The sequence below is a fragment of the Chionomys nivalis genome, chromosome 19, assembly GCF_950005125.1.
Source record: "Chionomys nivalis chromosome 19, mChiNiv1.1, whole genome shotgun sequence".
Taxonomy (NCBI): Eukaryota; Metazoa; Chordata; class Mammalia; order Rodentia; family Cricetidae; genus Chionomys; species Chionomys nivalis.
The window spans coordinates 43,980,094-44,005,998 of NC_080104.1; the positions used below are offsets into that span (position 1 = coordinate 43,980,094).

The 25,905-nt window shown below is 42.9% G+C and overlaps 1 protein-coding gene across 1 annotated transcript in view; it reads left to right on the forward strand.

The window, feature by feature from the left end:
* The window catches only part of Ctnna3 (catenin alpha 3), a 1,259,162-nt gene that overhangs the window by 26,767 nt on the left and 1,206,490 nt on the right, over positions 1-25,905 (forward strand). The window contains exon 3 of the mRNA XM_057751057.1: positions 9,880-10,072. Within this exon, the coding sequence (XP_057607040.1) occupies positions 9,880-10,072 (193 nt within the window). The remainder of the gene's footprint in view (positions 1-9,879; positions 10,073-25,905) is intronic.

Here is a 25,905-nt window from a genome sequence, read left to right on the forward strand (position 1 = left end):
ATGTCATCTGTAAATAGAGAAATTTTATTTTTTTCATATATATATATATATATATCCCTTTTATTTCTCTTGTTTAAGACTCTAACACTTTAGGCTCTATAATAAGATGGAGGACACTGTCTCATTCCTGATTCTTTAGGAAATGCTCTTAGTGTTTGCTTACTTAGTATAATAATGTTTGTAGACTTGTTACATGTAGTCTTTCTTATGTTGAGGAACGTTTACACTATCCTTATTATTCGTGATTTGTATCATAAAGAAATGCTGAACTATAGGTGGACTTTTCTTTCCTGTCCTCCAGCTCTTAAATAACTGACACTGAGACTTATTATTGATAGATAAGTTCTCGTCTGATAGCTCAGGCTTTTTACTAACTAACTCTTACAACCGGGGTGTATCTTGTTTGTGTGTTTATGCGTTGAGAGACTGGGTCTTGGGATTAGTGTGATGATCTTTGTACTTCTGTGGAATGGCTGGTCTAGAATTCTCTGTAGACTGGTGACGTTTCCTCAAGGGTTGCTATTACCATGCACCAGAGGGCCTTTTGTAGAAGCCTGGCACCTCAGCCTGATCCTCAGAACCCGGGTGGAAGGGGAGAACCAACTCCGTAAAGCTGCCCTCTGGCTCCATTTGTGAGTCACGGTACATGGGCACCCCCCCCCCCGCCCAGTCATCACACAGCCACACACACACACTCATGATAGAGATTGTGATGCATGTGGACATACAGAAATGTGTCCGTGTGACCTGTTGTAGCGCCAGCCTGAACCACGTGACAGTATGGTATGCGGCGTCTGCATACCTTTCGCCAGTATCGGGCCTGGAGATTGAAAGACAGAAACACGGGTCATCCTTGAAACAGGAATGCCCCAAGAATGCCCCCTTTATTGTGTTCAGGGGCAGCTTATATAGGGATAGCCACGCCCCAGCTGAACCCACCAGAAATCACTCCCCTGCCATCAGGAACTCCCGAGAGGGTCTCGTGCTCAGAGCAGCTGCAGGCTGTCCTCAGGGCAGAGGAAAACAAGTTGTTTACAAGAAATTCAGGATCTGGAGATTCACTGCTTCTAACAACCTGTGAGGACATGGTTAGAAGCTGGGCTTCTAGAAACCAAGGAATAGTTTCAGAAAGAACCAAGCTTCCTTGACTTCTGGTTTCTAGAACTGAGAGAAAATAAGTTTCTGTTGTGTAAGCTTGCCAATCTGTGGCATTTGGTTTTTAGTATCCCTAGCAAATGAACTAACATGAGGGTTTAAGTAAAATAAATATAAAAATATGCCAGCCTCTGAAAATAAGCCATCTGATTTTGTGACCCTCCTCTCTTTTTGACACAAAAGACTGGCTGTAAGACATTTGCTTCTAGATAACTTTGAACTGATCAAACTCTAGATACATTGTGCACGGAGGAGTTATTTATTCAGAATTTCTAAAAATTTGCTTTTTATGATAACAATGAGGGGAATTGGTTTAGAACACACACTCCAACACATGTGAGGATTTGTATAAAAGCCCAATGTGTGTATGTGTGTATATATATATATATATATATATATATATATATTTGTTATGGTGATTGGCTATGTTAAGTTACAGCATACTCCTAAACAGGATAAACCATGTCCTGAGAACTGGATTGTCTCCTGAAATGATGTACCAGAACAGAGGGAGGGTTAATCACCCTTCAGTCCTGCACACATTCTTCCTCCATCTAAACCAGAAGCTCATACTCCACAGATGAGCTAAGGCGTCTTCCTCCTCCATCCTCCCATGAAAGCCATGCTCCATAAATTCTTTTCCTGATTTTAGCTATTTTTTCTCTATTTGATGTCTGAGATGAATATCCAGACCTAATCTTTTTGTCTCTCTACCGCCCACCCAGAGTCCAGCCCCTGTTGAGGACCATCTAGTTCACCCCTGTATTTCCTGGTGGCTTCAGTGCTCTTCTCGGAAGGCCCGTTTCATCTTTGTGACGGCAGCTCTGCAGGACCTTGTCTGTCCTTACAGAAGCGTCAGCAGTTTGCTCTTCCTGCTGCGGTACAGCCTGTGTGCTGTCCTCATCACCGTCTTGGAGCTTATTCATTTTTTATTTCTTAAATCCCCACAGTATTGTTTCCAACACAGTATGTGTTCAATAAATGTTTATTGCCTTGAAATGAGCAGAAAGGAGCTGGTGGCTGACTTTGGGAGACTGTTGAACGTTGATTTAGAGGCCTGCAAAGGTTCACAATCCCTCAGCCTTCCTTAGTACCTTTGTTGAGTGGGTCTGGGTTGGTTTTGGAAGTAAAGAATAGTTACATTGATCAGAGGCTTGAAGAAGACCTCTCCTCCCGCTCCCAAGCCCTGGGAGTCTTTTTGACAGGTCACCATTGAACTTTTCTATGAATTTTCTTCTTTTCTACTTTCCTAATCTCTTTCAAAACCCCGGCAAAGTTAAGGCTTTTAACTTTTAATTTTAACATGGCTTAAATGTCATGTATCTTATTACACAAATTAAAATTAACTGAAAGGAACAAAAGTAGCCCTGAAGGTTCCTGTGAGCTACCAGAGGAAGGTTAAAAATTCAAAGCATTTTAGCTCATCAACAAGAAAAGTGATGTCTGTTAACATGGCCTTTTAATACCATGGTGATAGCAGAGTATGAAGAAGAAATTAGAGTTCGATTGGGAAAGAACACGACTATGGAGCCGAAATGTGCTACTCCAGTTGGCATTTAAACACTTCCCATAGAGCAAGTGTCGGGAGCCAGGAGTCAAAGCAATCGCTACACTCATGCACCAAGCAAGAGTAAACCACAGGCGCCTATCATAGCAATCGCTACACTCATGCACCAAGCAAGAGTAAACCACAGGCGCCTATCATAGCAATCGCTACACTCATGCACCAAGCAAGAGTAAACCACAGGCGCCTATCATAGTCCCTACTACTCCTATCGCTACAAGGTCAAGCCAGGGGTTGGTTCCCTAAGGATACCAATTCAGTCCTCGGTGTCTTTGGAGCATCTAGAGAAATCCGTCCGGATTAGAGTCCAGTGCACTGTGGGTTGTGCGAGGAGACGGCCCAGCACACCTGATGAAAAACATCACGCAGACTGCTTCTTGGCGCTCTAACGTTCAATGTATAGTGACTGCACACCACTTCAGGTACATCTGGTTGCATGAAATGTTTGGCTTTCAGAATTAAAGTAGGAATTTCTTTTTTACATATTACTTGAGACAGCTAACTTAAGACCATTTCTATGAGAGGAGGCCTTCTTCCTGTATTTTTTTATTATTTTTAATTATTTGTATTATTAGTGATCAGACCTTGAACATTCTAGGCAAGCATAAGCATCCTATTGTCAAGCCACACCCCTAAGCCCAACTCCCTGCTACATAGGTATAATTACATATATACACACATATATATGCATACATTATATATGCACACATTATATATATATATTTCGTGGGTCTGGGTCTTACTAAGTTGCTCAGGCTAATCTTGAAATCATATTTTAGCCCAGACAGGCCTTGAACTTATGATCCTCCTGTCTCAGCCTCCCAAGTAGGTTGGATTACAGGCCTGTGCCACCAGAACTGGCTTATTATTATTATTTATAAGCATATACTAACTGTATAAGATAACAGGCTTCCTGATGAATGACATTCCAATACTTCGATGTAATGCACTTTCCTTTTTATCTTAGGTGAAGGTGTTTTTGTAGCAAAGACAGGGGTAGAGACTAAAAGCAAGTGAACAAACCCGTGCCTGCTCAATAAAGCTACAAGCCTAGAGATTGCCCAAATTTTAAAATCTTCTAAAATAAAAAAAAAAAACAAGGGAAGGGAAAGGTTATGTATTTGTGACAAAATATAAAGGAGATAAAATATACTGGATTCTGTAGGATCATCTCTGCTGCAGGTTCAACCCCAAGTTTTGCATTCGTTATAGGAATAGCTCTCTGTACTGTAAAGGAAAATGAAGTAAGAGGAATGATTTTACAGAATATGTTAAAGTGAATTTTACTGGTTGCTGGTATTCCTTCCGAGATGAGAGACCTTTTCAAATAACACAGGCACCCCTCCTCCTGGGCGAGGCACATCTGCTGTGCTTAGTCACAGTGGCTGACAGGAGCAGGTGACAGCCCTTGGGTGAACTGAGGTCTCTTTCTGAACAGGTAAATATGAGTCATTGGAAATGTCACTTAGTGTTACCCAATATTAAATAACTATATTGGGGTGCTTTAAAAGAAGATTTGGGTTCAAACTGCTTATACAAGTGAACAGCTTACAAGTCACAATTGCATCTTTTTTTAACATAAGCATAAGCTCTTATACAATGTTCTCGTTCACAATTCTCACTTTTGTGACATTTAGTATAAAGAACAAAGCATTTCTAGGACGCTCATTTTAATTTCAAAGGTTAGGGTGTTTTGCGGGAAGCATTTGGTGCTTGGAGGATTCACACAATAGCGGGAGACTGTGCCATGGGAAACAACGTGAACTGTGCACTTAGGCGCGGTGGGAGGGAACCTTTCAGACGAGACACTCAGCTCCGCTTCAAACCAGAGTTTTAAGCTAGGCGTTAATCTAGACAAAAACTTTTTAACTCTGTAAACAGGGGCAGAGAATCTTGCCGTTTGGTGTCTGTGAAAGCCCCGGTGGTCCACCAGGCTGCTTGTCATCTTCTAGGTGCCCTTCAGCTGCTGGTAAAGCATCCCAGTGTGCTGTGAACTGCCCACATCACACTCATGTGGGAGGTGGAGCCTGGGGCGGGGGAGACAAGATTAGGCCTAAAGAAAGCACCTATGACAGGGATTGTAGTAGCCAATTTTTGTACCTCCATTGTGCACAGACTAGAAAATACGCAGCATGTCCTGTTATGAATTGTGAAAGCATTGGACCTCACTTAGCCAATTTGTAGTCTAACTGGATAATGGGATTTCCCTCCTCCTTCTCACCTCCTCCCCCACTCTTCCTTTTCTTTCTGCCTTGGATAAGATCTGGACCCTCCAACTGGCTATGTAGTTGAGGATGAACCTGAACTTTGAACTGTTACAGGATTACAGGTGTAGGCAGCCAAGCCTGGATTATAGGTAGTCAGTTATATGGGGAAATCCACCCAGGCCATGGTACGTGCCAGGCAAGTGGCTGAGTAGATCTCCAGCTCCTGTTCTTATTTTCATAGTAAGAAAACAAAGGCTTCTTCCAAGATGTTTCCCTGTTGGTCATGTACACAGGAATATAATAAATCAGAATAAAACAGAAACTCATTAGAAAGGGAAAATCATCTTCATCCCCTTCATCCCCTTGCCTGTAAGTTCTTAGTTCTTAGGTGATCAGTGGCTCCAAGAAATAAATATCAGTCGACTTTACTAACAATCAGGCAGAATCTCAATGGGCAGCGGAGCATGGAGGGGTTGCCTATGCTGTTGTGAAAGATGTGGAACAGTGAGATGTGGATTAGTGAGATGGACCGGCAGCTAGAGGTATGGGCTGCCAAGCTGGACAACTTTAGTTCCATCCCTGAGACTCACACCATGAAAGGAAAGAACCAACTCTCAAAAATTGTTGTTAGACCTTCACATACATGACCTCTGCCAGCCCCAAATGTAAATTAAAAGATATGGTCTATTGTTTTCAGGGTCTAGCTTTCTTTATTTAAAAAAGGTTTGTTTTTAAAAACCTTTTCTTTTAATTTAAAATTCAGTGTATATGTGTTTATATCTGTGTGGAAATGTACATATGAGTGCAGTGCCCTTGGAGGCCAGAAGAGGGTGTTGGGGAGCTGGAGTTGCAGGCAGTTGTGAGCCACCCAAAGCAGGTGTTAAGAACTGAACTTGGGTCCCTGGAAGAGCAGTACAGACTCTTAAGCTTTGAGCCATTTCTCCAGCCCTTATTATTATTTTTTTCTATTGAAAAATTTTTTTTCATATAGTATATTTAGATCATGGTTTCTCCTCTCCCAACTCCTCCCAGATCCTCCCTACCTCTTCTACCCACACAATTCCACACCACTTTCCGTTTTTCCTTCTTTCCTTCCTCCCTCCCTTCATCTCTCCTTTCATCCATTCCTTTCTTTCTCTAGAAAACAGACAAACAAAAAAAATCAGACCAGAATTTAGAAACACAGACACATAGACACAGACACACATACACACATCCCATGAAAATACAAAATTGGAAACCATAGTATAAAAGCAAAAGACTAGTAAGACAAAACATGCCCCAACAAAGCCGTATGGACCAAAAGTCTAAAAAAATACCATTGAGTTCATTTTTGTATTGGTCATCTACTGCTGGGCATGACACCTACCCTTAAATGTGGTTAATATACCTAGTGAGACTCTACTGGAGAGAATTTTTTCTTTTCCAAGTATAGACAGTTTCTTGGTTAGACGTCGGAGCCCATGTCCACCTCACCCTCTGAACAGTGAGACCCCCACATGGCTTGAACCTGTGCAGGCCCTGTGTGTGCTGCCGCCGTCTCTGTGATTCGTACGGGCAGCAGTCCTGTTGTGTCAGGAAGATACGGTTTCCTTGGAGACACCCACCACCTCTGGTTCTTACCAGTCTTTCTGCCTCTTCCTCCACATAGTTCGCTGAGCCCCGAGGGGAATGGAATGATGAAGACATTCCACTTGGGATTAAGTGTTCCAAAGTTTCATTGCCCATCTACCGCAGGAGGAAGCTTCTCTGATGATGGCTGAGCTGAACACTGGTCTATGGGAATAGCAGAATGTCATTAAGAGTCATTTTAGTGCTACATCCCTTCAACAGAATAGTATTTGGTTTTCCTGTAAGCCCATGGCCACCATTGTAGTCTCAGATAGTGATTTTGTCTCATGGAGAGAGCCTTAAATCCGATCATATAGTGGTCGGTTACACCCACGTTTATGCCATTATTGCACAGCGTATCATGCAGGCAGGTAACCGTTGTGGATTGCAGGGTTTGAACTGGGTTGCTGGTTTCTTTTCTCCTCTGGTAGCTTACGGAGTACCTTCTGTTACCATGAACACTAAACAGCAGGGGTGAAGACTCCGGTTAGTCACCAGCAGCAGTTCTCCATGTCCAATAAATATGTGTCATCTTCAGAAACAGAACCCTTCCATCACTGTGGAGAGCAGCCAATATCCTTGGTGACAGCCTGAGATTTTTGGGGTTTCCATGGGTCCTCTTTGGCCAATGACTCAACGAGATGCCACTTATTCCTGGCGCTGGGGTTTCATGTGGTGACAAAAGAAGTCTACTTAGGGTTTGTCTCCCTCGCTATTTTGGTGATTTGTTTAGATTGCTTTCATTTATGTATACATTTTAAGAAACCTCTACAGTGGTAGGTCTCCATAAGATCCCTCAAGTGGCCCTTAGTGTTATTTGTTCCTCCCTGTATTCCCCATTGCTCCTGTCTTCTCTCCCTCTCCTTGTGTAATTCTCTAGCTCCAGTCTCTCCCCATCTCTCCATAACTAGCTATCTATTTCCCTTCACTGGGAGATCCTCCATTCCCCCAGTCCCTTACTCTATACCTAACCTCTGTGGCTATATGGCTTGTACATGCTTATCAGGTGCTTAAAAACTAACATCCACATGTAAATAAAACACATAATATCTGTCTTTTTAGGTCTGAGTTACTCAGGATGATTTTTTTCCAGTTCCATTAATTTACCTTCACATTTACATTTTTTTTTTCTTTTTCAAGACAGCTCTGGTTGTCCTGGAACTCACTCTGTAGACCAGGCTGGCCTTCAACTCAGAGTGCTGGGAACAAAGATGTGTGCCACTGCTGTCTGGAGGCAAATTTCATTTTTGAACAGTGACTGTTTTAGGAGGGCCTGCTTGTTTGTTCCGGCCGCCCGGTTAGCTTATCCCTGAAATAACCACACAGAAACTGTATTAATTAAATCACTGCTTGGCCCATTAGTTCTTATTGGCTAACTCTTACATCTTAGTTTAACCCATTTCTATTAATCTGTGTATCGCCACATGGCAGTGGCTTACTGGCTAAGTTTCGGCAGCATGTCTTATTCTGGCGGCAGATCCATGGTGTCCCTCTGACTCTGCCTTCTTCCTCCCATCATTTTGTTTAATTTTCCCCACCTACCTAAGTTCTGCCCTATCAACAGGCCCAAAGCAGTTTCTTTATTAACCAATGAAAGCAACATAAAGACAGAAGGACCTCCTACACCAGCTGACCACTGTGTCGCTGGACTACATTTTCACTTTCCAGTCATCTGCTAATGGACATCTAGGTTGTCTCCAATTTCCAGCTCCTGTTTACAGAGCAGCAATGAACACTGATGAGCACAAGTGTCTCTGTAGTGGGATGTGGAGTCTTTTGGGGAGATGCCCAAGAGTGATAGAGCTGGATCTTGAGGTAGATCTATTCCCTGCGTTCCGAGGAACTACCACACTGATTTTCATAGTCAGCCCCTTATTTTTAAATTTTATTTATTGTTGATGTGTGTGTGTACATATGTATAATATGTGTGAGCACATGTGCCATGGAGTGCTTGCGGAGGCCAGAGAACAACTGTCAGACATTAGTGTCCTCCTTCTACTGTGGCTCCCAGGATGGAACTCTGGTTATTAGCATACTTGGCAAGTACTTTTACCCACCTCACTGGCTCTGTTTACTTGCTTCTAGTCGGCAAATAAATGTGTATATTGAGGGGGTACAATGGTGATTTGATAGGTGTATGCCTTGTGAAAAGAGCCTAGCTAATTAACATAGCTAGCCTCTCACTGGCTTATCATGGGAGCTCCGATTTCAGTAGGAGCCCCAGGTCTCCTAATTCATACACTGGATTTAAGTAATTTTTCTGCTATATAAAAGTTTTATCCTAGAATTTCTTTTGGGACCCAAGGTTTAATTAAGAAATGGAAGCAATGGCTATTTCTCATAAAGTAATAGTATGAACTTTGGTTTTTAAATATATTCATTCACACATATAATGTGTTTTGATCAAATCTACCTCCCCATTCCCTCCTCTCCCACTCCTCCCTTATTCTCCCACCACTTCTCCTTCCCAACTTTATGTGCTCTCTCTTTTTAAAAACCCACTGAGCCCACTTAGCGATGCCTACACATGAATGCGGATAGGACCATCTATCAGAGTATGGCTAGCCTCTCAGGGCCCAAGTTTCTGGAGAGAACTGACCCTCTTTCTCCTACCAACCGTCAATTGCTAATAGCTCTGCAACGAGGGTTGCAACTGCATAGCCGGTCCCCAATCCTCGCTGGGATTTTGTCCAACTTGATCTTGCACAGACTTGTGTTTGTAGTCACAGTTGCTGTAGGCTCACGCGTGCAATGGCCTGTCGCATCCAGCAAGTAATGTTTCACTGCAGACGTCCACTCCCTCTGTCTTTCACAACCTTACTGCCCTTGGCCTCTGAAAGTCCTTGAGCCTCTGTGAGTGGATCATGACCTTGAACGCTTTATCTTCCCACTGCTGTCTCCTGGTATCTTTCTACCCCCGCCATCCCAGTGCTGGGATAGCAGATGTGTGCCGCCACACCTGGTGCGAGCTGTGGTAGGGCTCAAACTTAGGATCTCATGCTTGCCAGTCAAGTCACTGAGCCATGTCTCCAGTGTACCTTGCCCATCGTTCCACTTCTTTACTAAACACGAATCTTTTCCACACACCCAGAGTCCTCTCAGGTTTTTATCATTAGTAAAACTTGATGGGGTTCATAACCAGGACTCTCCCTTCTAACCTTCAGTTGGGATTCTGGTGGCTGCCCTTGAAGGAATGACTTGGTTTCTGGGGATGTAAAAACAGTACCCAGAATGAGCCCTGTTACTGGGACATGATTCTGTTTCTTCTGCGCTGATGTCTCTCAAGGCTGGGTTCCCCCTACCAGACGTTCAGTAAGTTCCTTGTGTTTCCTACAATTTTAGGTTACCACACTTGTCAACTGTCCGCAGAACCCTTCCAACAGGAAAAAGGGACGCTCTAAGAGAGCCAGAGTTCTCCTGGCTTCTGTGGAGGAAGCAACTTGGAACTTGTTAGACAAGGGGGAGAAGATTGCCAAGGAAGCAAGGGCCTTAAAGGAAGAGCTCACAGCTGCACTCCAGGAAGTTCGCAGAGAGAGTGAGTATCCAGAAGGAAGGCAGGAGCAGCCTGCCTCTCCTCAGGGTGTTAGCGGCCACAGTGGATTTGTGGGTGTTTTGTTTTGTTTTGCAGGCTTGAGTCTATTAGTCTTGCACACAGCTGTGAAGAGTGAGCTGTGGGAGGCGGAGTGGCTCATTAGGCAGCTCCAAGGTGGAGTCCCAGCCCTGGCTCTTCTCTGGTTACTGAGTCTCTGAATATAGCTCCCCACCTCCAACAATACTGCACTGCAGCTTCTCCATAAGAACCGGAGATGCCTTTGCCCACACACAACGAATTGTAATGGTTTTTTTTTTTTTTTTTTTTTTTTTTTTTTTTTTTTTTTTTTTTTGTAAACAGGAGACATTTCTTCTCTGATGGGCTCAGAAATATGTTTTCTACTTTTCAATGTTTGGAAGCTTAGGTTTACCAAGTCCCCCCCCCCCCCCCCTTTTTGGGTAAGGCTTTGTGAAAACCACACATACTCCATGCTGTGCTTTGCCTATGTTACATAATAAAAGCACATATTCTGCCTTTTGATGTTTTACTATGATAATACAACAATCAACTCCCCGCCCTGCCCGAAGAATTTAATTTGTGCCTATGGAGGTCCATTTGTTCAGTTGCTCTTCACAGGCATACATACCAGAGGTGGATGCTGGAGTGTCTGTCTGTCTGTCTGTCTGTCTGTCTGTCTATCTATCTATCTATCTATCTATCTATCTATCTATCTATCTATCTATCCATCATCCATCCATCATCTATCATCCATCATCTATCTATATCTATCCATCACCTGTCTATCTATCTATTCATCCATCATCTATCTATCTATCTATCTATCTATCTATCTATCTATCTATCTATCTATCTATCTATCTATCCATCATCCATCCATCATCTATCATCCATCATCTATCTATATCTATCCATCACCTGTCTATCTATCTATTCATCCATCATCTATCTATCTATCTATCTATCTATCTATCTATCTATCTATCCATCCATCCTCTATCTATCTATCTAGCTATCATTTATCTATCTGTCTGTCTATCTATCTACCCAATCTATATATCTGTTTGTTTGTCTACCTATATCATATGATCTATTTATTTACTTGAGACAGGGTCTTTCACTGAATCTGGACCTTGTAGTTTTGGCTAGCTGCCTATCAAGCCCACGGGAACTGCCTGTCTCAGCCTTCCAGTGCTAGGGTGATAGATTGCATTGCCACACCCAAGGTATTTTTTCCCTTTTCACGTGGGTGCTAGGGATCAGAATTCAGGTCCTCATGTTTGCTCTGGAACCACTATATCCATGGATCCATTTTCTAGTCCTGAAAGATATCTTAAAAAGAACTATTTGATGATTTTATGTTTATTACTTTTGCTGTAACTATTTTGGGAGGGAAAACAAACTAGAACTTTTTTGTTCAACTTCATAAAAAATGTCTGAGTTGTTTAAATGTTTTTCTCCCCTAAACCCTAGTACAATTTTTAAAAAATCAGAAATAGCCGAGTATAGTGGTACTGTGACTTCAGTACTCAGGAGGCAGTGGTTGAAGGATGGCAAGTTCTTGGCCAGCCTGAGCTATCTCGTGGACACCCTTGGCATGTGCATGTGTGTGTGTGTGCATGAGAGAGAGAGAGAGAGAGAGAGAGAAAGAGAGAGAGAGAGAGAGAGAGAGAGAATTTCATAATAAAAATAAACATAACAGCCAGTCAACTTTAAACCAAATACAGATCTAGGGGATTATGTTTATATTGTAATTTTTGGTTTCATACCTCTTAAAGTCAATTCTGTTGTGTACATCTGAGGTGCACGCACAGTGTCATGGGATTCATGTTGCAACAGTTTCTACAGTGGGGTACATGGATGTAGACCTCCTCTCACATGATTAATCCCCACCTTTTGGTGACAAAACAGCTTAATGCCCTGGTTCAAGATGGTTCCCTACTGGGCCTTACTGCAGCCCCACCGTTCATTAGAGCCCCAGCTCCACTCTCCTCCCTTTGACACCTTCTGCCCTTCACCCTCCCCCGTCCCTCACTGCCCCCATCTTCTCACCCTGTCATGGTAATCACTGTATTTGGGTTTTCTCCCATTTTTTTCCTTTAAAAATTACCTTTGTTAATTATTATTGTATGTGCGTGTGGAGTGTCTATGTGCGTGCGTGCATGCGTATGTGTGTATGCACACAGCATGTGTGTGCGACTCAGAGGACACCTTTTGGGGGGTTGTTTCTTGTCTTCCACTGTGGGATCTGGGACTCTAGCTCACATGAAGACATGCAGGACAACCCGTTTTTACCTGCTGAGCCATTGCACTGGAACTCTGGGGCTGGCTTATTTCACTTAGCAAACACCCTCCATTTTTAGGCTGTGGCAAATGACAGGACTGCTTCTTTTAGAACAAAGATGAATCGAAGCCACATCATATATTTCGGTTTCTTTATCCACCCTCCTATCAGTAAAAAGGAAATTCTCAGAGAAGTCGGGGTTTTAGGGTTGTGCAGTAAATGGTGCGTGGTTTTCAATTATAACATAAAATACATATATCTACTATATATCTACATGTATGCATGCCATATATGGCACATACAACAGGCACACTTGCTGAAGTGCTTTTCTCTGATTCTTTTGACAAGCGGAAGGGAACCACTCCCCCTCTAGGGGGAGAGGGAAGCATGGACTAGCATGTTTCTGGAATCCAAGGAATGCCCACTGTATGGAAAGCAGAAAGCCACAGTGAGGAAGGACATTGTGCCCCCAACTTGGAAGGAATGTTAGCTCCGTGGTGGAGCTGAAACAATGAAGAATGGATTACGATCTAAGTGACTTCGTGTGACGCTGGAAGCCTATTTTAAACAGCCTCTGCCCTCTTTTATTAAATGGCCTTTGTCTAGTGGCGTATGAAGGGCTAATGAAAAGCAACCAGTAACCGTGAGGTATTGGGAAAAGCGAAAACAGGATTAGAAGTGGAGGGTGGTTTTATTGATGTAGTTATTGACTTATTTTCAAGAAGACCTTTGAGAGTGGTTCATAAAATTAACAGAGACCTGGAGTAGTTTTAGTCTAATTATGAGATTCTGTCCTTCCCTGTTTTATTGCCTTCAGTGGATTTACTTATGAGTCGAAAGTGATAAAAAGGAGAACATCTGTGTTCCCTGGAGAGTGTGCCGGCAGAAGGTGGAGCAAGGATAGTACAGGGCGCAGATGAAGAAAGGGGATGCATGGAGGGAGGGCACAGATGCAGCCAAAGGGTCCATGAGGCCGATACTGCTCCCAGTCCCTCTTCATCTTACACTGTAAGATGTAGATGTGCATGTACCTTGTACATCTGGACACAAGCAAGGAACTAAATCTGAAATTTTATTCAAATAGTTTCTAGATTATTTACAGACTGACATAGATATTAGCCAAGAACTTACCTGTATCGTGCATACTCCCTTTGAATAGCCACGACTTCCCTGCAGTCTGCAGATCTTGCTTCTAAGCCACACACATAAATATTACTTAGTGGTTTGTTGAAGAATAACATACATTCATAAAGGTACATACTCTATTGGGATCTCCTCAATATGTTTTCACATTCTGCACTCAACGTTCAAGTAACCTCTGTGCAGATCAAGAACTAAAACATTACTAAGGGCTGGGGGTGTGGTGGCACACCTTCAGTGCCACCACTCGGGGGCAGAGGCAGAGGTCCACCTGCCTCTGCCTCTCTGCCTCTGGTGTCCATTGTGAGTTCTGGGCCAGAGGCAGATGGATCTCTGTGAGTTTGAGTTCTGCCTGGTCTACATTGTGAGCTCTGGGCCAGTCAAGCGTACATAGTGCCCTGTTTCAAAACAAGCAAGCAAAACAAATATTTAGTGGTTAAGGACACTGAATGCTGCTACAGAGGACCCACATTCAAATTCCAGTACCAACATGACAGCTCACAACCTCCTGTTACTACAGTTCTAGGAGACCGTGCCCTCTCCTGCCCTCTGTTGGTACTTCATTCATGTGGTGCACGCGTACATTCAGACCCACAGGTCCACATAAATATATAAAAAGGACATTCAAGAACAGAACAGAAACAACAAAGGAACATTACTAAAATCCCATAAGTAGCCCTTATGCCTCAAACAGTAACTATACTCTCACAAACAAAATATCACCACAAATGTTCTTAATGAATCAAACTTTTTGGCTTGCCTCTTTATGTATAGATTTTTTTTATGTCTGTAAAAACTTGTTTAAGAGTACTGTAAACTTGAGAAGAGTGTCTCTAAAGTTACTATTTAGAGCATATATACAACAATTGCCTTAGCGTCCTTGTTCTTTAACTGTGCTGTCTGACCACATGGATTCCGTTTCTACTGACCGATATTGCTTTATGTCTGAGTAACACCCTTTTTTTTTGTCTGCGAATGGTGGTTTTGATTATACACACCTGGCAGTGTGCTGAGTCAACTAGAGGTTCTGTATTCTTCTATCTTACCCCGGAGACTGTTAAGTTTTGCTTCAGCGAATGGTTGATAACTAAGCAGACACCAGAGGGTTCGTTTAACCTTTTAAAAAGGTTAAGTCTGTTTAATTTCCCATCAGTCTTACAGAGGACTCTTAGTTTTTGGGATATAGTCTTTAGTTTCATAGTATGGGTTCTGAGGCATTTAAAAAAGATTATTTGATGTGTTGACCAAAACTATTTAGCACAGGGGCCACTGTTCCCTAAAAGAGTACAATTAATAGAATAGTACAGCCTCTTGAAAAGTTCATTTACACTTATATTTGTACTTGCTGGGCTTTTAGCATTGCCCAGCGCATGCTGTGGAGTTTTAGGAAAATTCATGTGAGGTTTCAAAGTTCTGTCATCTGTAGTTTTCTTTTCCATGAGATTTTTTTTTTCACCTTCAGAAGAAATGCCACATGATGATATCTCTCAGCGTTAATTAGATTTTCTCTGGCTTCTGCTTGCTTTCCATCATTACCACGTGACCTCCACGGCTGTTATTTTCTGTTATCTGGGAAAGCAACAGTTTAACATGTTTTACTCCATCACTTTCAGACTGAGAAGCAGCCACCTTCATCTTGATGTTTTAATTCTGTGCATATAACTTTAATTTGGAAATGAGTTCTTTTCGGCAAGTTGCTTCTTTACCCTCTGGACTGCATGGCGTCTGTTGAGGATCTAGCCACCAGTCTTACTGCTACCTCTTTGAACTTACTGAACTTCCCCCCTCTGTCTCATTTTAAAAATTATTTTTCAGCTGGGCGGTGGTGGCACACGCCTTTATTCCCAGCACTCGGGAGGCAGAGGCAGGCGGATCTCTGTGAGTTCGAGGTCAGCCTGGTCTACAAGAGCTAGTTCCAGGACAGGCTCCAAAGCTACAGAGAAACCCTGTCTTGAAAAAAAAAATATAAAAAAATGATTTCTCTTTTTCTTTCAGCAATACTATTAGAATCTACTCTGACTTGGTTTTCTTGGTGTTTATCCTGTTAGAAGTTTCTGGCACTTTCAGTACCACCTGTGTCCCGGTCCTGGTGTCTGTGTGTTGTTGTGTGTGTAGGTGGAGGCTGGAGGGGAGGGTGTTAGATCCCCTGGATGTTGTGAACTGTCATGTAGATGATGGAAATCAAACCCAGGTCCTCTCTGCACAAGTCAAAGTGTTTGCACCGCTGAGCCGTCTCTCCAGCTCCAAGAGAATAAACACACGGTGTATTCATAGGCATTCAGCACCAGATGCTATTCTTAGTTACCGGGTTCTTAATTTTCTTTTCTTTTCTCTTTTTAGTTACTGGGTTCTAAAAGTGACACTTTCCCCGATTGCATAGAAATCTAGAATGACACATGATGTGCTGGGGAGGCTGAGATAACCTGTGCTAACTCACCTTGCTTGAGAAGCTCATTGGCGGTGTGCATTGTCTTGAAAGAATCAATTTTAAAGACAAATAGCAAACAGAGATGCAGTTTATTTTTGTTAATGATCTAGGCGCAGTAGAGGAAACTGTTAAAATTGTTCACACAAGACCACAGCTCTATGTTTTTAATTATAAAGAATGAGTTCTTTATCCCATAAAACAGCCGAAAGTAATATTAATTAGGGTAAAATAGTTTTTATACAAACATTAACTTCCTTATTGTAACAATAGCATAGTTTTAGTGGTGAGATAAAGTGAACATAAAAGAATTGGTTTCTTAATGTAAAGGGAAGTAACTAAGCTGAGATTTCAAGAGTGTTTGGGGAAAGAGGAAGGTTCAGCTCTTTTGTATACAGTCTACACATGCCAGCATGCCTGCTAAGATGGAGAATAGCACCAACCCTGCCTCCCTCTGCAAATGCTTTAGTGTGAATTATCTGGACATGGAATGTACAGCCTCATGTCTAGTCGTGTCTACCAGAGCCAGCAACTGCATACAGGTACAACTGACTTCATGTTCCTGTGTGAGATGGGAGGGGACCTGCAGATGCACAGGCTTCATGCTCGTGTGTGAGATGGGAGGGGACCTGCAGATGCACAGGCTTCATGTTCATGTGTGAGATGAGAGGAGACCTGCAGATGTGCAGGCTTCATGCTCGTGTGTGAGGTGGGACCTGCAAATATATTGGATGCCCTGCCACTCCTAAAAGACTTCCTATCCAATTTTACTTATGGGCATCTACTAAAGCGGTCACAAACCAGTTGGAGGGATGCTGAGATTAGTGAGGAGCTTTTGAATTCATCAAGGGCTTTCTCTCTCCTAGATATAGATGGTGGCATCTTACACTAAAAGAAATGTTTTGCTCTCCAATGTGGTGCTCATTTGAGAATCTCACAGAGGCGAGTGTGTAGAACTTCGGTTTAGAGCCACAGTGCATGGCTCATGACTATTTCTGGCAGACCCTTCCCTGTGGTAGAAATTAGGAGCTTGTTCTTGGTGGGAAGTAATCTACCTTCTCCAAAACGTACATTCTCTGGTCTGGTGAGGGGGCTCAGGAGGTAAAAGTGCTTGCCGTCAAGCCCAATGGCATGAATTTGATCCTTGGGACTCACATGGCAGGAGGAAAGAATTGACTCCCAAAAGTTGTCCTTCAACCTCTATTGGCCTGCCATAGCATGGAGGTGCCCCCCCCCCCACGCAGTGATATAATGTAATGAAAATAAAAACAGATACTCCTTGTATTTCTCATGTACAAAATATAAGTATTTGGGTTATATTTTCCTTAGAAATTAACAGGTATTTTTAATCAATTCAAAGTAATTGAATATTGGTGAAATAGATAGGGTATATATTTCAGTACATTTATACATATAATGTATAATGTTTAGGTCAGGGTAATTTGTATGCCCACAATCTCAGGCATAGATCTATTTTTTTTCAGTTCAGAATATTCAAAATCTTACTAGATTTTGAAATCTTGCTAATATTTTGAAATGTTCAGTTAATTATCACCTCTAGTTATCTTCCTGTTCTATAGACTATTAGAAATTATTTTATCCATTCAGCTGTACCCTTGTATTCAAGGTTTATTTTCTATTCATCTTTCCATATTTCCTCAATTTTCCACCTCCATGATTTCTAAAAACTCAGGTCTATAGATTTATTTCTCATCAGGAATTAGGAATCCAGAGTTTCCATCATTCATAACTGTGGGATAAAATGACTGCTTCTAGGAATGGGAGAATGGTACCTCGAAGATGCACTTAGTCTGCTCATCAGTGTATGGGACACATGCTTTACCTACAAATGTCACTGTAAAGTTCCCAGGGTGCGTCTCCTTCTTCTTCTTTCTCCTCCTTCCTCTTTTTTTGAGACAAGGTTTCTCTGTGTAGCCCTGGCTGTCCTGAAACTCACTCTATAAACCAGGCCGGCCTCAAACCCATAGAGATCCACCTGACTCTGCCTCCCCAAGTACTGAATTAAAGGTGTGTGCCACACTGCTCAGCACTGTGGATCTCTTAAAATGTTCCTTATTGCCTTTTCAATTTTTCAATGCAAGTTTAAAAAATTGTATCATTATTTGTTTTATGTGCTTGAGTGTTTTGCCTACCTGTATAGGTATAAGCCAAATGCATGCTTAGTATCCGCAAAAGCCAGAAGAGGGCCCTGGAACTTCTGGGACTGAAGTTACAGTTGTGAACCACTGAGTCGTCTCTCTAGAATCTCAATGAATGTTTTGAGGAAGGAAGTAAATAACGCCTTAATGAATCACTGGTATCCATTCCATATCACCTGTATTAAATAAGTTTGAAATTCAATTATATTAAATATTCATTGTAAAGGAAGGTAGCAGCTTGGCTTTAATGAACCATTCCTGAATAACGGGTCACCTCCATCCACTCTGCTCAAACATGTTGCAGTTAGGGGTTTGATAAAATGTTCGGTATTTGCCGCCAATTACTTAGCATATGTCTGGGTTCAGAAGCAATAGCCGCTGCCCGCATTATTTCCATCTATTGATGTGTTGATATCGCATGCCTCTGACTGTTGCTGCATCTCCAGTATTCTTAGACAAACATCAAATCACAAATATAGCAGTCTTTTCACTAAATCCTGAGATTCAGTAAAACTCTTCACTGGAGGGGAAATGTTGGGGGGCTGGCAGACCCCTAACCCCTTGACTTTCTTTGCCTGCCTCGACCTTTTGCCTGCTGGAGTGAACTGAGCACGAGACTCCGCCTGCAGCTGGTCTGAACACGAGACCCCCCCGCCTGCAGCTGCCCTGAGCACGAGACCCCCGCCTGCAGCTGCTCTGAACATGAGGCCCCCGCTTGTAGCTGCTCTCAGCACGAGACCTCGCCTGCAGCTGGTCTGAGCACGAGACCCCCGCCTGCAGCTGCTTTGAGCACGAGACCCCTTCCTGCAGCTGCTCTGAACTCGAGGACCCCGCCTGCAGCTGGTCTGAGCACGAGGACCCCGCCTGTAGCTGCTTGAGCACGAGACCCCCGCCTGCAGCTGCTCTGAACACGAGGACCCCGCCTGCAGCTGGTCTGAGCACGAGACCCCTGCCTCAGCTGCTCTGAACAGGAGGACCCCGCCTGTAGCTGCATTGAGCACGAGGACCCCGCCTGTAGCTGCTCTGAGCATGAGACCCCCGCCTGCAGCTGCTCTAAACACGAGGACCCCGCCTGTAGCTGCTCTGAGCACGAGACCCCGCCTGTAGCTGCCCTGAGCCTGATGAGTCTGCAGCTGAAAGATTCCAAGAGCTGGGCGTGGCTAAGGATCCCTATAGAAGCTTCCCCTGAGCCCGATAAAATTGGCATTGGGACGATGACCCGTGTCCATGTCTCTCCCTGTGTGTCTCTATGTGTTTTTAAAGTCTCCAGCTAAGTTTCTGGCTCACATACTGTCTTGTGATGGCACGGGCGCTACAGGACCATTCGGCTTTTTACAGGGAAAGACAAACTAATCCTGGAACATATTTTAACAGACACACATGGCGTTCTATAGCTGGCAGAATGTTTATAGAAAGAGTTCCATTGGAGATGACGAGCTAATTAGCTACACTGCTTGTAACCCAGTAGTTGTTGGAAAACACTCAGCACAGTACCCCTTAGCATTCACTTGAATAAACGACAGTAGGCTTTTCTTACAGTGCATTTGATTCCTCGGCACACCTTTCCATGTCACTCGTGATCAGGTGGACCTGCATGTGGAAAGTCCTTTATGTGTGCAGCCACCCCCAATGATAGTCCTTGAGATACTGAACCTATGACAGATAGACATACTGATTTGAGGAACAACAGCACTGCCAGTTTTGGAAGTATGAGAGATTCTGCAGGCGATCCACCATTACTCTGATGTGTAGCCAGTGGTGAGCCATCCTAGACGTGAAAACGTGGCCTGAGATCTCAGCCTGCAAAGCGTGAGTCATGCACCAGCTAGGATGCTGCTCTCCTTCGTGGTCAGAGCGCAGCTGCCTTTCTCCAGTCTTTTCATAGATGCTGGTATCATGCTGAAAGTGATCCAAGCTAATGTCTACACAGCATGGGCCTGAATATTATGGGTTGTTGCACATCCGACTACAAAAGAGTGCACTAAGCAGCTGGCAAGTTCTCAGGGTCGTCGTCTTAGGCACTGTTCTATCGCTGTGAAGAGACACCATGACCAAGGTGGCTCTTATAAAAGAAAGCATTTAGTTGGGGGGCTTGTTGGGAGTTCCAGAGACTTAGTCCATTACCATGATGGCAGGGAATGCGGTGGCATGGAGCACGGTGGAGAAGAGGTTGAGAGCTACATCCTAATCTGTGAGCAGAGAGAGAGAACTGGGCTTAGCATGGGCTTTTGAAACCCCAAAGTCCACCATCACTTCTTCCAACAAGGCCACACCTACTCTGGTAAGACATGCCTTCTAATCCTTCTAATGCTATTAAAGAGTTCGTCCCACTCCCTGGTGACTAAGCATTCAGATAAAGAAGCCTATTGGGGCCCTTCTGATTCCTAGTCCACTCCTGTGACTGAGACAAATGTGCTGAGACAAACAGGGAAGAGAGGGCTTATTTGACTTAAGATTCTAGGCTGTGCTCGGTTACTGTGGAAAGGTGAAGGTGGGAACTTACAGAGCGCAGAGAAGGCAGGCAATGGATTGTTGATTACATGCTTTCTTCTCTGTTACGTAGTTCAGGGTCCAGGTTAGGGAATAGTGCTGCCCTCGGTGGGCTGGGTCCATCAGCAACTGAGACGGTTCCTCACAGATGTGTCCACAGGTCAACCTAGATGATTCCTAGATAATAATGACGCTCTAGCTAATTCCGCATTAAGGGTCTCTTCCCAGGTAATTCTAGGCTGTGTCAAGTTGCTAGTTAGAATTAACCAGTATAACCAGGAATAAAAGTCTCAAGAATATCTGTTCTTGACTATTCCCATTTCTTCAGTTTCAAAGACAATTGTTTTTTTTTTGTTTTTTTAATTCTTTGAAAGTTATCTGGTTCCTAGCCTTTCCCCTTTCCTGAAATTACTATTACTCTAGAGTGATATTTTGCCATGTGCTCATTCCTCTCCTCTATCTTTACATGTGTTAGCTTGTCTCCACCTGATGATGGGCAAGTTGTTCACTAAACAACTCCGCTTCCTGTTTCTCTGCCCTCCTCTTAAACTCACGTCCTCACTTTACCTTGTCTGTTCTGGTGCATGGACGATTTATTGTTTAATTTACGTCGGCACACTTTAAACTCTCTTCTGCTTCTCTGCCCTGTTTACTATATCGAGACCTTCCCTGCCTTTTCTCCAGGACATTACACATTGTGTTCTCCACCTCCTCCCTCACTTTCCTCATTGACTCCTCCCTATCGTTTCCTTGCATGTTTTCCTCAAGCATTAGTTTTAGGAAGGCTCCGTCTCCTCATTTCCTCGAGGAGCTTTTTCATTTCCACGGACTTTATTCTAACTACAACGCTGACAACTTCTAGCGCCCATGGAAAGCTCTACTGCCAAACTCTGCCGGGTTCTTTTCGTCAGTACTCTGGTAATTTTGCAGCTCGGTTCCATAGTGCATCCTTATTGGGAATATTTGATGTGCAGCACAAGAACCCAAACCCTGGTCCTCAACTGAAACTCCTAGGAAATTCTAGGTTGCGTCAAGCTGACAATAAAAACCAACCAGCATATCCTCAGTGAATCCATATCAAGAAGACACTGTTTCTTATTTTTCCCTAACTGCTGGCTCTTACATTTTTTTCTTCTTCTTCTGGAACATTCTTTGATACTTGGATGGAATGATATAGGTATCCCATTTAGGGCTGAGCATTCCCCAAGTACTTATTCTCCATACTTTGACCAATTATGAATCTCTGCATTAACTACTGCTTGCTACATTAATGATTAATTTTTGACCATTTATTTTTTATTTTGAGGCAGAATCTTTCTATATAGTAAGATAGTTCATGAGCTTATGTGGACATTCCTTCCTCAGTTTCTGAGTGCTGGGTTTATAGGCATAAGCCACAACCATGCCTCTTTGTTTTTTTTTTTTTTTGCACTAATACTTACAAATGTGCTGATCATTAATTTTTAATATTGTATATATGGCTTGGATTATATTATTGTATACTGCTCTGCTAATTACCAGCTGTGCCTGACCCCAGATGAGAGTAGACAGATGTGTGGAACCAGAGCTGTCTCCTTTAGAGACAGGAAGGCAGTCTTGGCTGTACTTGAGTTCATAGTCTTTGGCTACCAACACTGGTATCTATACTTCACCTAGAAGCATAATTTCCAGGTGAAATATAGTTTTGAATCCTTTGGATTCTTTCATAAATTTGATCATGTGCTGTATTGAATTTGGCTGAGATCTACAATATAGTTAATAAGGTCTCAATGGATAGAAGTTACCAAGCTCTATTGATTTCCTATGTTCTATTACTTAGGGGCCTGCGTGTGTGGGGCATTAACAGAAGCAACATCATTTTGTTTATCTGTTTTAATGCTTGTTTCTGAATTAACTACATGGTAGACAACTATCAATAGTTTTGATTTCTTTGGAGAGAGCTTTATGTATTATGAATCCCAAGGGGAATTTTATTGTTCAGAGCTACGATGCTTTCAGGCTTGGGAGCTGGCGATGCACAGGCAGTGATAAATTGAGATAGTCAGTTTACTGGGAGTCGAGGAAATGGAAAAGACCCAATATAATATAATATAATACTCAGAGCCAGAGATAAAGATTTTTCTCTTTCCCACAATTTGTATGTGTGCATTCTGGACAGAAAAAACAGAGTATTTCTTTTCCTGGGAAGGGGGCTGAGGAGGCTCCAGAAAAATGGAAAAGACAACACTCCAGAGCTTCTGTCTTCTCACCTCCCCCCTGAGATCAGGCTATGAGACAGATGGGCTCACCTTTCCTGTCTTATACACGAGAGCTGAAGGAGAGGCCCTGAAGAACTCCTAAAACTTAGGCAAACACGTTTAATAACCAAAAGGACAAAGGAGGAATATTACATTATGGACTAAAGAAAGTCCTGTATTAGATAGGAAATTCTAATGTCAGGTTTCTTCCTCCCTGCCTCCATCACGTCTTTCGTCTTTCCCTCCCTTCTTCAACCTTCTCTTTCCTGGACATTTAATATGCCAGCCTATAAATGTTTATTGTCCTCTGATTTCATCAAAAAGCAAAAGTTCTGATCCCTTCCCGTTGTGAGATTAAAGTAATAGAAGTTAATTTTAGAGTATTCAATGAGAGTAGTTATAGGAATAATGAGCTGCAGATGTCATAAAATCTTTAAATGCACAAGTGTAAGAAAGCACAGACTAGGGGAGTGGTCAGAATGAAAAGATCTGGTGATTGTTCAAAAGATGTTGAACTTGGTTCTGACCTGTACATATTTTAGAGTAAAACATGCACATCATTACTGCAGAGCAGCCTGCGATGGAAGACAGCGTGTCCTGCACTTCTTGCGTCTTTCGTTCCAGCATCATGAGGGGAAGCTTCATTGCCCCAGCCTCCTCTCGGAGGAAGCCCCTTCCACCTTTTATCTCCTCATGGTTACTCTGTAACTTTGTGTGCTGATAACACTTCCCCTTGACTGGTCAACACAGAGGTCCTTCTATATTTACTCTTTTCTGACATATGAGTTTCATTCATAAGTATACGTCTATATCCCACCTGATCTTGATTTTATTTTCTGATGATGCGTTGCTTTTAGATTTACATTTGTCCCTGTTGCACATGCTGTCATTTCTAGGCAAGGTCCCGACTCTGATTTATAGTAAGAACAGAACCCACTCCGTCCCTGCTCTCTTTCCTCTTGTATCCCATCATTCCCTTCTAACTATATTCGTTTTGCTAAGGACACGCAGTAAGAATGAAGTTATCCGCTTTGGCTCATCAGTTCATAGTAATAGCTGACGTTCATGCTGTCATGGCTCTCATGTCTTATTTGCTGCGTTGAGTCCATGGGTGAGGTCAAATGCATTTTCTATTTTAGCATCATGTTTCTTTTAGGGCTGGAGAGATAGCCCAGTAGTTAAAGGCTTTCTTTCAGAGAATCCAGGTTGAATTCCCAGCTCCCTCATGACGGCTCAGAACCATCTGTTACTCCAGTTCCAGGGGATCTGGTGTCCCCTTCTGGTATCTGTGGGCACTGCAGATACATGGTACAGGTATTGATGTGTGCCATCCCTAAAGGCATACCACATCCCTTATTTAGCATCTTTTTCTTTTCAGCACTCTCCCTCTTTCTTACCATAAGACAGCATTGATGCTCTCTTTCAGGATATGAAGAGCTTTACTCTGGCCTCAGTAGCACCTTCCTTTCTCCTCAGATAATCTCCTACATATGTTGGGAAGAGAGCCCCCAAATGACTTGAGGAAAGAGACGAGCTTCCCCTGGAACAGGGAGCACAGTGTTCCACACACAGGAACTCAACCAGCCACCTTGGCTTTCAGATCTGTCACTGGGCTCTGTCTTCTCTCTCCCGGCAGTTCCCGGACAAAGCCCCTTACACTCCTGCAGACAGACTCCTCACGTCATGTTCTTCATGCTTTCCTTTCTTGCCTTCATCTCTCAACACCGTCCTGTCAGAGTTCCATCTCCTGGCTCCATATTAAATCTTATAACGCTGATTTATTTTTTGTAGTTTTATATTTTCATGTGAGTGAGGTCTGTAGAAATAGGTGGTTGAATAAGAGCATTCAGGGTGTTATCCTGAAAGACCACCCGCTGGGTGGAATGGCCATGGCAGAGATGGAGTCAGCAGTTAAAAGGCATTGCAAATAGTTCACTGAGGTCAGAGGTTGAGTTAGATGGAATCAAATAACTTAAATACTTATTTAACGTTGGAACCACCCTTGAAAAGGCTGCATTAGATAACCGAGGAATCAAGACAGCTGCTAAGATTTCACACAGCTAATAACTATTATAAGCTTAATTGTTGGAAGGCATAGAATTTCTGGGCAGGTGTCTGTACAAAGTGAACAGTTTCCTCCTTTGTATTTCTAGATTAATGTTAATTCTTTTCTTTAACAATTACATGGAGCTGGAGAGACAGCTCAGTGGTTAAGAGAACGTGTTTTTGAAGAAGATCTAGGTTTGGTTCCCTACACCCACGTTTGGTGGCTTGACTACTTGGGACTCCAGGTCTAGGGAATCGGGTGCCCTCTTCTGGCTCCCTGAGCACACACACTCACGTGGCACACACATAGACAAGCAGACACACATAATACACATAAATAAAAATAAAAAATCCTAAAATGTAAAAATTGCATTGTGTCTGTGTCCACACGTGGAAGTCAGAGGACAGTTTATGAGAGCTGAGTCTCTCTTTCTACCACGTGGGTCTTGGGAATTGAATTTAGGTTGTAAGGCTTGGAAGCAAGTGTCTTTACCCACCTAGCCATCTTGCTGGACCTAATGCTATTCTTAAGCATGGGACTCATTTGCTATAGGTAAATAGATGAATTATCTCAAGTATCTGGGAAGTCACTTAACTGTTCCGAATGGCCATGTCAAACATAACAAGAAGAGGCACGATTGAGTGGTTAATCACTTCCCTTCTCTTCCCTCTCATGATTGTTACATCAAAAGCTCTTCAATGAATGACAGGCTGTGAATAATTTCTAAGCATAGAGAGCTGCCTTGCCTCCATACAACGCCACATCTTCTCAAAAGCACTTTGAGATTTCAGTGGACATCTTCTCCATTACAGTCTACACTAGGACACCGAATAGATCTTGATATCCTAATTTTAAGAGTTGCAAGAGAGAGAGAGAGAGAGAGAGAGAGAGAGAGAGAGAGAGAGAGGGAGGGAGGGAGGGAGGTTTAAGTGTTTGAAGCAGTATAGGTCTGACAAGGTGGTGCGGATTGTGACTATTTGGAAGACACCATGCCACAGAGGTTGTAAAGCTAAACAACAAACCCAGACATTTTCTA